The sequence below is a fragment of the Brachycentrus maculatus genome, unplaced genomic scaffold (assembly GCF_059751285.1).
Source record: "Brachycentrus maculatus isolate JH-2025_06_01 unplaced genomic scaffold, ASM5975128v1 h1tg000491l, whole genome shotgun sequence".
In the NCBI taxonomy this organism is placed as follows: domain Eukaryota; kingdom Metazoa; phylum Arthropoda; class Insecta; order Trichoptera; family Brachycentridae; genus Brachycentrus; species Brachycentrus maculatus.
The window spans coordinates 232,350-244,354 of record NW_028281238.1 but is presented as its reverse complement, the minus strand read 5'-3'; the positions used below and the strand labels follow the sequence as shown (position 1 = coordinate 244,354).

The following is a 12,005-nucleotide window of genomic DNA, read 5'->3' as shown; positions in this document are numbered from 1 at the left end:
AAAAATAAATGTCGAGCCACTTATTGAACTTTTTACTGTGTAACAGATCTTTTTAGGTTTTTACCTGAAGGTTTTTTCCCCATTTGAAAAGTATTTAATATATTTAAAAAAATAATTAGACAATGCCTTTTCTTCAAAATGCAAAACTATCTGCCCTGTAGCGGGTAAATATTAAGTTAAAAATATGCAGCTTTTGCTGGGAAATAGTACATTTTCTGGACAGTCCGAAAACATGCACAACTGAAAATTTACGATTTTTGATTTATGACGTTCTTGAAAGGAGTGAGCGATGTGTCACAATAGATTTTTAGAAAAAGTAATATTTACCGAGTAAAACCATAATTAAATTTAGATAGGTATTGATACAAACACTGCCGAATCAATTGACCTTTTAAGTGCTGAGATTTTTTCATATTTGCATGCACAAATTTAGTGGACATTGTAAGGGCGAAAACAATAGGTTTTTACTTTGTGAATATTGTTGATGAATTGGAACTTAAAAAATGCACACATTGCGACACAACCCCTCAGCTCGACCGCCAAAATACTCTGGCCTCATCGTCAGTATATCGACAGCCACGCTTTCGGCAAAGTATAACAGAGTCGATATATCGACTCTCAGCACTCCCAAGGGTTAATGAAGACATTACATCAATTAGATAAATAAAATAATATATACTTTATAAAATGAAATTACTTTGTTATAACCACTTTTTAATTAATACAATTTAATCTACCGGTTTCAACAAGAACCTTGTTATCATCAGGGTTTATATTAATTAAAAAAATTCAAATGCTGTCACCAAAAAACTTCCACACGTTTTTTTTCTTTTTCTTCTTTGGTGAGAGTATTTTAATGTTTTTCAATTAATATAAAACCTGATGATGACAAGATTCTTGTTGAAACCAGTAGGTTAAATTGTACCAATAAAAAAGTCGTTATAACAAAGTTATTTCATTTTATAAAGTATATAAAATGTGCCACATCTGCGGAAAACATTCAAGAAAAAAATAATATATTATTATTTATATCAAATGAGGGCGGGGCTATTCCCTGTATGTACAGAGTCGATATATCGATTCTCAGCACTCCAAGGGTTAATGAAGACATTACATCAATTAGATAAATAAAATAATATATTATTATTTATATCAAATGAGGGCGGGGCTATTCCCTGTATGTACAGGTGACGATGTAAAAGTAGTCATCTTTGTTGAGGCTCAGTTTGCTCACGTATTTGGTGAATTTAGCAGTTCCGGCATCCGAGTAAACGAGATTCAGCGAGTTGTTGGCCCTTTCCACGGAGATCAGCGGGTCGCTGTTGGCCTCCTCGGGCGCCAGGTATATCGTGGTGCCGCCGCAGATCTGCTGGTCCGGTAGCCCGAGGTACAGTATCGTGTCTAGTTCCGTCACGGAGAAGTGAGACTTTGGGGGCAGTACCTGAAAATTTAAAGCAGAAGTGAAACCTCTATCTATCGTTTTTAAAGGGACCTATTAAAATAAACTATGAATGCGGGAAAACAATGAATACGGGATTAAGAGGTCAATACGCAAGTAGATATGACCGAGTAAAGATATGAATATGATTGAAAATAGTATTTTTTTCAGCATCGGTTGTTGAATGTGCGTTGTAGAAAGTTTTCTTTCAAAGAGTGTGCATGCTTCTGGAAATGCAGGTACAGGCAGCGGCTCCTTTTTATCAATATCGACTTTTCCTGCTATCGGTTGCAAGCTCTCCATAGTTTCTATCTCATACGTTGCCGTTGAATGTAAGAAAATTGAAAAGAATGTAAAAAAACAGACAAAATGTGTCAAGTATGCAGATTAATTCGAACGATAAATGCGGTAAATGGTGATAGTGAAAAAATTAATGCGGTTTAGTTTAGTATGAAATGAATTCGGGATAGAATAAATAAACGACACATCCGGGAAAACGATTATTCGAGGAACGATAGATAGAGGTTTCACTGTAACTACATACTTCTATTCCTATCGGATGAGGGAAAAGACCAAGGTAAAAAACAGATGTGGCCCAGAAAAGGAATTGGAAAACATTTGATATACATGTCGCTCACTCCTTTCAACAACGTCATTATTAAAAAACTTGATTTTTCAGAACTTTTTTAAAGTTTAAAAATATAATAAAACGTATTAAAAATGAATATCAAGTCACTTATTGAACTTTTAACTGTGCAACAGATCTTTTTAGGTAAAACCTGAATGTTTTTTCTCCATTTGAAAAATATTTAAAATATTTTGAAAAAATAATTAAACAATTCTTTTCTTCAAAATGCAAAAACAAAATTTTCTGCCCTGTAGCGGGTAAATATTAAGTTAAAAATATGCCGCTTTTGCTGGGATATAGTTCACTTTCTGGGCATTCCGAAAACATGCACAACTAAAAATTGTCAATTTTTGATATATTACGTTGTTGAAAGGAGTGAGCGATGTGTTTTCCCAGTGCTCACATATGGATTTGAGAGATTTACCCTGACAAAACTCACCGAATAGCTGGCCGCCGTCCATCGTTGCACCTGAAGGCCATGGTAAGTCTTCAACCGGAGCTCGGTGTATTCCGCAAGCAGGCGCACAAAGTGGTTGGAGCTGAGCACCTGACACAGCTGCTTAATCATGTCGCCGGCGTCCTCTACCGACAGAACGTCGTGGTGGCGGAGATGCGCGGGACCTTCGCGCTTCCACGCCAAGGCTAAATTTAGTAAAAATATATTTTATTTGAAATTTTTGTATTTATTGTACATATATATTTATTTTATTTTATATTTTGTATTTATTGTATTTACTGGTACTGCAGACAGTTGGTAGAATTCCATTTAAAAATTTTGGGTAATATATTCAAAATTAACAAGGTTATTGGTTTGAATTCTACTTTTATTTACATATACCATATATGTATAATGCAAATATGTGACGCATTTCGTCTTATTAAGACAATATCAAACTCTTATATTTTGTATATTATTCTTTCTAACTCTTATGCGTACCCGATGGTGCATAGGGCACTGCATCCTATTGACGAAGTGTTATCTTGAACTATACTTATATGAAGGCAAGGTGATAACTCCTGCGCTTCAGGGACCAGTCCAGGGTAATATTACTTGAATATTAAAGTGTAAAATCAATAATACTTTTTTTCACCCCCCCCCCCCTGGGAATCAAACCCGGGACCTCCAGCAAGATAGCCGAGCGTGCTGACCATTACACTATGGAGGCGGACATGCATTTTGTATTTTAACTTAATATGTAATACTAATGAGGAAAAAAAGGTCAAATGGCATTACACATGGGACCTATGAGGAAAATATTATATTAATGAGATTCGGCATTGGACCAGTAATGCTTGAAACCTTACTCTTGACTCTTTTCTTTTTTTTTCAGAAGGGGTGAATATATGACCGGCTGCTAGAACAGCACCAGTCAATTATAACCTCAACATATTAAATTTTTGGTTAGCATTCACATATTAATTAACTCATGTAGCTCACTCCTTTCAACATCATAAATCAAAAAACTTGATTTTTCAGGAGAACGTTTTTAAAGTTTAAAAATATAACACAATGTATTAAAAATAAATATCAAGCCACTTTTTGAAGTTTTTACTGTGCAAAGGATCTTTTTAGGTAAAACCTGAATGTTTTTTCTTCATTTAAAAAATATTAAGTATATTCAAAAAAATAAAAACACTACCTTTTCTTCAAAATGCAAAAACAACACTTAACACTTTGCCCTGTAGCGGGTAAATATTAAGTTAAAAATATACCGCTTTTGCTGGGATATAGTACATTTTCTGGGCATTCCGAAAACATGCACAACTGAAAATTTTCGATTTTTGATATATGACGTTGTTGAAAGGAGTGAGTGATGTGTCAAAATGAAAAACTTACTTTTATCTCGGAGGCTCTCAACCACAATGTCGTATTGGCTCTTCAGGAAGAATTCTTCTAAACTTATTTCCGAGGATTGCTCGATCTGCTGCTGAATTTTGAATTTGGTCCGCGGAGAGAGATATGTCGATGTAATCCACTCGTTTAACGTAGTTTGGAACTGAAAATGATAAGTCAATCGATAACGAATACACGGTAGAATCATTGGCAATTTAACACATTTCATGCTGAGAACATCTTAACGTGTACATAATTGCTATCCATTTGTGGTTAGGTTAAGTTAGGTTAGGTAAAAAAACATTAATGAAAATCACAAAAAAAAATCACAAATGTCGTTCATTATTATTAAGAATTTTTAAAATTTTGTTATTGAAAGATGCAAGCACTCAAATATATATTTTTTTGTATTCAAATAAACATAATTTCCAAGTCTGTGTGATGTTTTTGTATTCAAATATGTATACATAATTACCAAGTCTGTGTGAGGTTTTTGTGTTCAAACATACATAATTACCAAGTCTGTGTGAGGTTTTTGTATTCAAATAAATAAAATTTCCAAGTCTGTATGAGGTTTTTGTATTCAAATATACATAATAACTAAGTCTGTGTGAAGTTTTTGTGTTAAAATATACATAATTACCAAGTCTGTGTGAGGTTTTTCGGCGAGATCTGCGTAAGGAATGAGTTCCTGGTCCTCTACGTGCTGATCGGGAGTCTCACCATCTTCAGGGGGCCCGTGGAACCACCCATTGATGGTCAATCGGGGAAAATCAAACGACAATACTTCGGACACCTGATACATAACAAACGTTCATTGAAATACATTCTAAATTATAATTAATATTTGAAGCACTGACTTTGTAGTTTTCCATTAAATAACTTTGTTATTAAGGACTATCTATCTTATTGTAACTTAATTATAATGTCAAACGGTTTCGAAGCAAAGAGCTTCTTCCTCAAGAGAAGCTATTTGCTTTGGAACTGGTTAACACATTTCGGACGGGTGTTTTTTTATGCCTGCGGACTTCTGGCGACGGGATTTGATATTTGTTTACATATAGTTTAAACCTTAAGAAAGAGTTTGGTACATAATATTCATATAAAAACATTAAGTAATTCATTCTTTTCTGACTTTGAAATTAGGCCGGCGCAGAATGTAAAAATACACTTCCCGTCCTTAAGCATCAATCAGCCGAACGGGTAGAAATACCTTTCCCATCCTTAGTGTGTTAATAAGTATGTTACAATAAGATAAACATCTATTGATTTCATTACAAAGTTATTCCGTAAGTTATACAATTAATATTACAATAAGTATTTATTATGGGATTTATGTTACATATTAATCTTACAATAAATAGTGTATCCGTAAAGCTATTTTTTTGCCTGTCTGTGGTACAGATAAATCAGAAGGATTAAAATTCATCCGTTAAAGGGTTAAATTTTGACAGTTAACATAGATTCTAATAAAGTCTTGTCATGTAGAGACATAGTCTTGAATCAACCAATAGAAAATCAAAACTCAAAAGAGACAATTGATGAACTATTGGACAAATACAAGCCACTGCATTGAAAAGAGATGTTTAGTTTCTTTTAGCACATGGGTCCTAGATGCCGATAATTAAATAACAAACATTATGATTTTTAGTGTACGAGGGTAGATACAAGGGGTGAGGACCAACTCAATCCTTACCTTTGTAGACTTACTGTCACTTAAAACATTAAATAGTATTGCTGAATACCGCCATTTTTTATTTATTATTTAATATTTTTACATTAAAAAAAATACATATTTAAAGATCTACAAATAAAAACATCAAATCAATAATAATAATAAAAAAAAACCCTTATCCGCACCCCAATGGTGCATAGGGCACTGTGTCATATAAACGCAGTGTTATCTTGATCGTTTACACATGAAGGAAAGGTGATCAGCCCTCCGCTTCAGGTACCAGTCCATGGTAATATTGAATAAATATTACAGTGAAAAATTCACTTATATTTATTTTACCCCCCTTGGGAATCGAACCCGGGACCTCCAGAACGGTAGCCGAGCGTGCTGACCATTACACTACGGAGGCGGTCAAATCAATATATACATATTTTTTTACCTGGTGGAATGTGTTACTCCCCACTTTAAAGAAGGCGAATGTGTTATTACATGGTAATAATGACTTCACCGTTTCTGTGGGTAGCCCTTTGCTATCTACAGCAAAAAACTGTAGCTCTCCTCCCATCGACTTGGTCCAGCCTCGCTGAAAAAAAAGGAGATACTTATTATAAAAAGACAGAAAGAAACTGTGGGCAAATCAATGCATAGTATTTGTATATTGTATTATATTTTTCAAATGTACCTTCCCTATCTATACAGAGCCTTTAAAATCGAGGCTTCGTGGATTAATCCAATCTATCTAAATGAAAATGTAAATGTTCAAAATCATAAATCTCCAAAAGTTGTATTGACACAAAATTGCATTTGAAAATGCGCGTGTTTTCCTGGTAACCCTTTCCGGTCCCCCAAAATTAAAAAAAAAAAATCTAAGTAGAGAGTTACATTACAATTGGAAAAAATCTTTTGTCTTCTGCTCCACATACTGTTGTAATAGATACGGGTGACAAAAATGTAAGCTTGGAATTTAAATCAATAATACGAATGATGAAAAAAATGTCGAATAACATCCAAAATGGGACCTAAGAGCAAAAAGTTGATGTCGAATGAGATTCGATATTGGACCAGTAAGGGTTAACCTGTGACAGGTAAAAACATGCCATTTATTTTAAAAACTGTTTTTTTTTACCGCAACGACAGTGCCATCTTTTGAAAATAACAGCAACACACGCAATACTAAACATTGCTCATGGCAGCAACGTGCTTCTTAACAGCTGTCATTTAGCATTATCAATCTTTTCAATAGCATTGTATCACAGATTTTATATATTTTCATTGCTTTACAAGAACACTACAACACTATCCAATCATTTGATCTATCAAAAATACATAAGATTCACTAGAAAATAAACATCAAGTAGATTCCATCTATACCGACTTTTTGATAAGGTTTGCCACAAAATGTTACTGAATAAGTTACAAAAACTTGGAAACAATGAGTGTCTCTTTAATTGGTTAGAAAGTTTTCTTTCTTTTTCTTCTTGACAGAAAACTATATGTAGAGTACAAATGGAATTTCTTCCTAAACCTTCACCGCAACTAGCGGATATATATGTCTTCTTCTTTCCATGTTCGCTCCCTAGGCGGAGCATATGGCCAACACGAGACGTCTCCAAGTCACTCTGTCACGCGCCATCTCCTTGGCTTCCTCCCAGGTCAGTCCGGCGTCTCGAAGTTCCGCTGAGTATAGTCGGTGAATGGTTGTCAGCGGCCTTCAGGGGCGCCGGAATCAATTATATGTACTAGGTAATAAAATAAAATAAATAATAGTACTTGCCTCTGGCCTTGTTTCTTCACTGGGTTTTGTCTCTTCATCATTATCTTCCGAAACCTCATTATTATCTTTTGGATCCTTCTGGACATCGTTGGATTCCCTTTTTTTAGTATTGGGAGTGTCCCACGGAGCCATGTAGTAGATAAAAGCCACTTTTCGGTCCGACATGAGGTCATCGTGAGGTAACAAGTGATCGCCGGGACCGTATAGGGCGCAGGAAGCAGACAAATGGGTCAGGTTTAACTTTGTTATTTGTCCCACCTGAAATTAAAGTAGCATCAGAAGCATGCATCCCGAGAGCCTTAACCTTTTAACCGCGTTAACTTTGTTCCTGAGAGACACCCGTGCGCGGCGGTATTTCGCCGTTTTTTAAATGATTACTTTTATCATGTATTTAGTTGAGAAACTATTTATTTTCCTAAACAAAAACGATCAATGGGATTCATTGTGCCTTTTTCGTACTCTATAATATGTACACTTGTGTCACATTATTCTTGAAATATATCGTAGTATAAACGAATAAGATCGTAACATAAATAAATCAAAGCACACATCGTGTGTCACTCTTACCCACTGGCGATGCGTAGCGTCGAGAGTGAGACAGATATAGGGCATGATTATGGGGCGGACTAATTATCGACCTCAAGAAAAAACAGGGATCTGTTCTTTTATTTATCCTTGTGATGTTACAAATTATTAGTCAGATATTTCAACAGATGTCATAAGGCCAAGGATTGACGTATTATTTTATCCAAAGTTCCACACCATGAAAAAATCCCTCCAAGTTGAACTGAGGTTCGAAACATGGAGCAAAGTAAAAACACATACACTTATGTCAGCCGCGTATGGGGCATGTTTTGTGAAAACAAATACGGTTATGCGAGCTGTATGGTTTCGGTTAATCAAGATTGCCTGAGCTTTCTTTTCCAGTGATATTTCGTGGGCAGTGATTTCGCGGACCATATCGATATCTGAAATATGTCACTTCCTAACTATAAAGCAATAATAATTACAATATTTCAGGCTAATGCATAATTCCATGTTTTATATGTTCATCCTTGTTTAGATAAGTACTTTTAGAAACAATAAAATACATACTTCAAAAGAGAAAACATTATTTTAAACAGCATGTAATATATTATGCACAAATTAGCTACGGCCATTAACGTTCCCCTCCCGGTGAAATGTATTTCCAACAATTTGACCCTAATAACGAGAATATCAATATAAAATATTAGATACAGGCTCAGAATTTTTGTATTCTTTCGTAATATAATTATGTATTACGTAAAAGTGATATAATATAAAGTTATTCATTCGCAGCGACGGAAATAAATCATTTATGAAAAAATCGAGAATACAATCACCAATATACAATCGTTTCTCGGTGTGTGTGTATGTGTTTGTGTGTGTGTGTGCGTGTCGTGCTTTGCGTACATATGCACGTGGTTTGGTACTGCTTCTGCCGATCTCCTTTTAGCAGCGCGCAAGTTGTCCTTCGGGATGGTTGTGCCGCTACGATAGCTATGGCGACTACTTGCAATATATTTTTTTCTAATTTTCAGATAGTTACCAGAGCTAATATTACAAAATTGTTACATTTCAACTATGGGCAATGAAAGTAACATATAGAAATATTCACATTTTTCCCATTTTTAAATCACATTTTCATATGGTGTACAAAATACATATCACCGGCGCACGCGGAAGTTTTTAGCACCGTAAGGGAAAGCTTACAAGGCATCAGGTTCCCACTGCCTAGAACGTCCACTGCTAACAATTTGTCGGCAGTTAACGTCTGAACTTATAGACGCAGACCTGACTTAAGAGGAGCCAACAGAAGAGTCTGGAAACTGTGGACTCTATAGAGAACGGGTATGGTTTAAAAAAAATATGAATATGACAACAGTATGCAGAATGGCCTCTTCATTCTCATAATATATCAAAATACTCTACGGTCAGTATACCTACCAAAGAAAGAGTTTTTGAAACATTTTAATGAATTTTTAATTGGTAAATACCACTATTTCTTAAAATCTATTTCATGGATACATTTTTTTACTATACATATCGTAGTCATACAGGAGAAAGTGACCAAGTGCATATTTTTACAAAAACGTAATCATTGACTATTTGATATCTTACGAGCTTAATATTGCCCAGAAAAATTCCAAAACGATTTTAAACATGGAAGTAATATTGGCTTATTAAAAATTACTAACTGCATTGATGTTAATATATTATTAGATTAAAACCAATATTTTTAGCTTTTCCACTTTATTTTTATTTAACCAGCGACCGGGTTTCGTCGTTACCGACATCATCAGACTGGTGATGATGTCGGTCATCATCAATAAAAATAAGGTGGAAAAGCTAAAAATATTGGTTTTAATCTAATAATATATTAAAAATGCAATTCCATCACGAAGTGTCAGTGGATAATATAAATCTATTAAAAAGTGCATTGATGTTTATTTTCTTGCCAAGCAAAAGTGACTTAAATGGCCCTCCTGAACAGTTTACGTATTGTTAGTTAGTCATTTTTTCCTGTGCGATTTACGATATGTATTACGGCTCTTTGTGACATATCACTCACTCCTTTCGATAACGTCATAAATCAAAAATCGTCAATTTTCAGTTGTGCAAGTTTTCGGAATGCCCAGAAAATGTACTATATTCCAGAAAAAGGCATATTTTTTACTTAAATTTAATATTTACCCGCTACAGGGCAAAAAGTGTTGTTTTTGCATTTTGAAGAAAAGGTATTGTTTAGTTATTTTTTTAAATATACTAAATATTTTTCAAATTGAGAAAAAACCTTCTGGTTTTACCTAAAAAGATCTGTTGCACAGTAAAAAGGTCAATAAGTGGCTTGATATTTATTTTTAATACATTATATTTTATTTTTAATTTTTAAAAACGTTCTCCTGAAAAATCAAATTTTTTTGATTTATGACGTTCTTGAAAGGAGTGAGCGATATGTTTCGATGCATTGCCCATCATTTTCAAATGCTGTATGTGAAGCTAAGTCTAATATAAAGAGATATGGGAGACCACAAAATTCCACTTACCCATTTCATGACAACATCGTTCAGCAACTCATAAAGAGATTTGATCGCCCTTTGCCATGATAAATTAACTAGATCTGTGCTTCTATGAAACTCATATAGGTCCATTTTGCTTCTATTCCAGTCCAACGTCGTAACGTCATCCACTATATTGTTCACAATGTCTTCATTCTCCAAAAAATTGTCCAGAACACATATTCTAAAGGGGTCTACGTGTAGAGTTATGTTTGTACTTTTGAAGGTCTCCATTGAGGCCCAGTGGTTCGAAAACTTTTCAACAGTATCTTCTAGTAAAAAGCACGGATTTATAACGGCTTCGGAAAGACGGGGTGCTCTTGTTTTTAAAACGGAGACACGACTGGAAAGTTCCGACGGTTCCAGAGTTATAACTTGAAGTTCATTATCATTATCCGTGTCCGATTCATCCCCACTTGATCCGGAATAACTGTCCGACGAAGAATAATCTACAAAATAATAACAAAATTATTTTGCTGATAATAATTCCCCAGTAAAATAGTAAAAATATTTTAGATGATTTAGTTTATTTGGGAAGTGCGTTTTCTAGGGATGGAAAGATAGATTAAAGTATGGAAAAGAAAGTGAATGCTGGGAACAGAGTGAATGGTGAACTGATATCAGTTATAGCAAACAAAAACCTTTTGTGAAAGCTAAACTAGGAGTGCAGAATGAAGTCCTGGCTCCAACCCTAATGTATGGAAGTGAATCGTAGAGTTGGCAAAAGAAGGATAAAAGTAAACTGAATGCAGTGGAAATGCGTTCTCTCATATTAATGTGAATAACGAAATAAGGAAAGAGTGCAAGGCAGAGATAAGCATTAGTGATAAAGCAAAGAAAGGTGTGTTACGATGATTTGGGCATGTGGAACGAATGAGTGGGGGAAAACAGTAAAACAAATTCATGAAGTGAATGTGGTTGAAAAAAATTAGAGGAAGACCGAGGAAAACTTGGCGTGATCAAATATTTCAAATACTTGAAAGTGGTCAACGCAGAAGTCGGAATAATCGGCGGATATGTATGAATGTGGAAGAGACTAAGATTGTTTGGAAAGGCAGATTAGTTAGTTACTTTATTAAAAATAAATAAATACAAACCGCCTCTAATTTTCTTAGCTTCTGATAAACTTGCTTGGTAAGAATCAATGTGACAAATAGAAGAATCATCACTTTCTGAATCAGATGATATTGTTATCACAGATAATCTTCTTTTAGGGGCTTGTCTTTCTTTCGTTTCCTTATTTTCAGGATCATCTTTGATCCCATCGACTTCCATATTGAGACAATCATTTTTCGATTCATCTGTCGAATTCACTTCACTTGATTTCTCTTGTTCAATATCTTTGCTTGGCATCGCTACATCAGCCGCCGTTTCCGGATTCTCGCTACTACAATTATCGCTCATCGTTAAGGATATAAATTCACATGTATAAATTCATCCCGCATGTAGGAAATATATTGGACAAATAACGAAATTAATATGTTTATCTTTAGACCGTACCGACAAAGCTTTCATAACCTAGCGGATTTTGACAGTTCTAAAATGAAGCGAATATAGAACATAGATTATGTTGATT

At 34.7% G+C, this 12,005-nt stretch overlaps 1 protein-coding gene across 1 annotated transcript; it reads right to left on the bottom strand.

Moving 5' to 3' along the window:
* Positions 1–1,048: 1,048 nt before the first annotated feature.
* On the bottom strand, positions 1,049–11,969 carry sud1 (Prolyl 3-hydroxylase sud1). Its single transcript, XM_088272268.1, has 8 exons — positions 11,527–11,969; positions 10,418–10,878; positions 7,350–7,607; positions 6,015–6,158; positions 4,544–4,696; positions 3,904–4,063; positions 2,506–2,708; positions 1,049–1,441 (listed from the first exon to the last, which is right to left on the bottom strand). Exons 1-8 carry the CDS (start codon positions 11,831–11,833, stop codon positions 1,169–1,171), a joined length of 1,959 nt encoding a protein of 652 aa, XP_088128394.1. The 5' UTR covers positions 11,834–11,969; the 3' UTR covers positions 1,049–1,168.
* Positions 11,970–12,005: the final 36 nt, after the last annotated feature.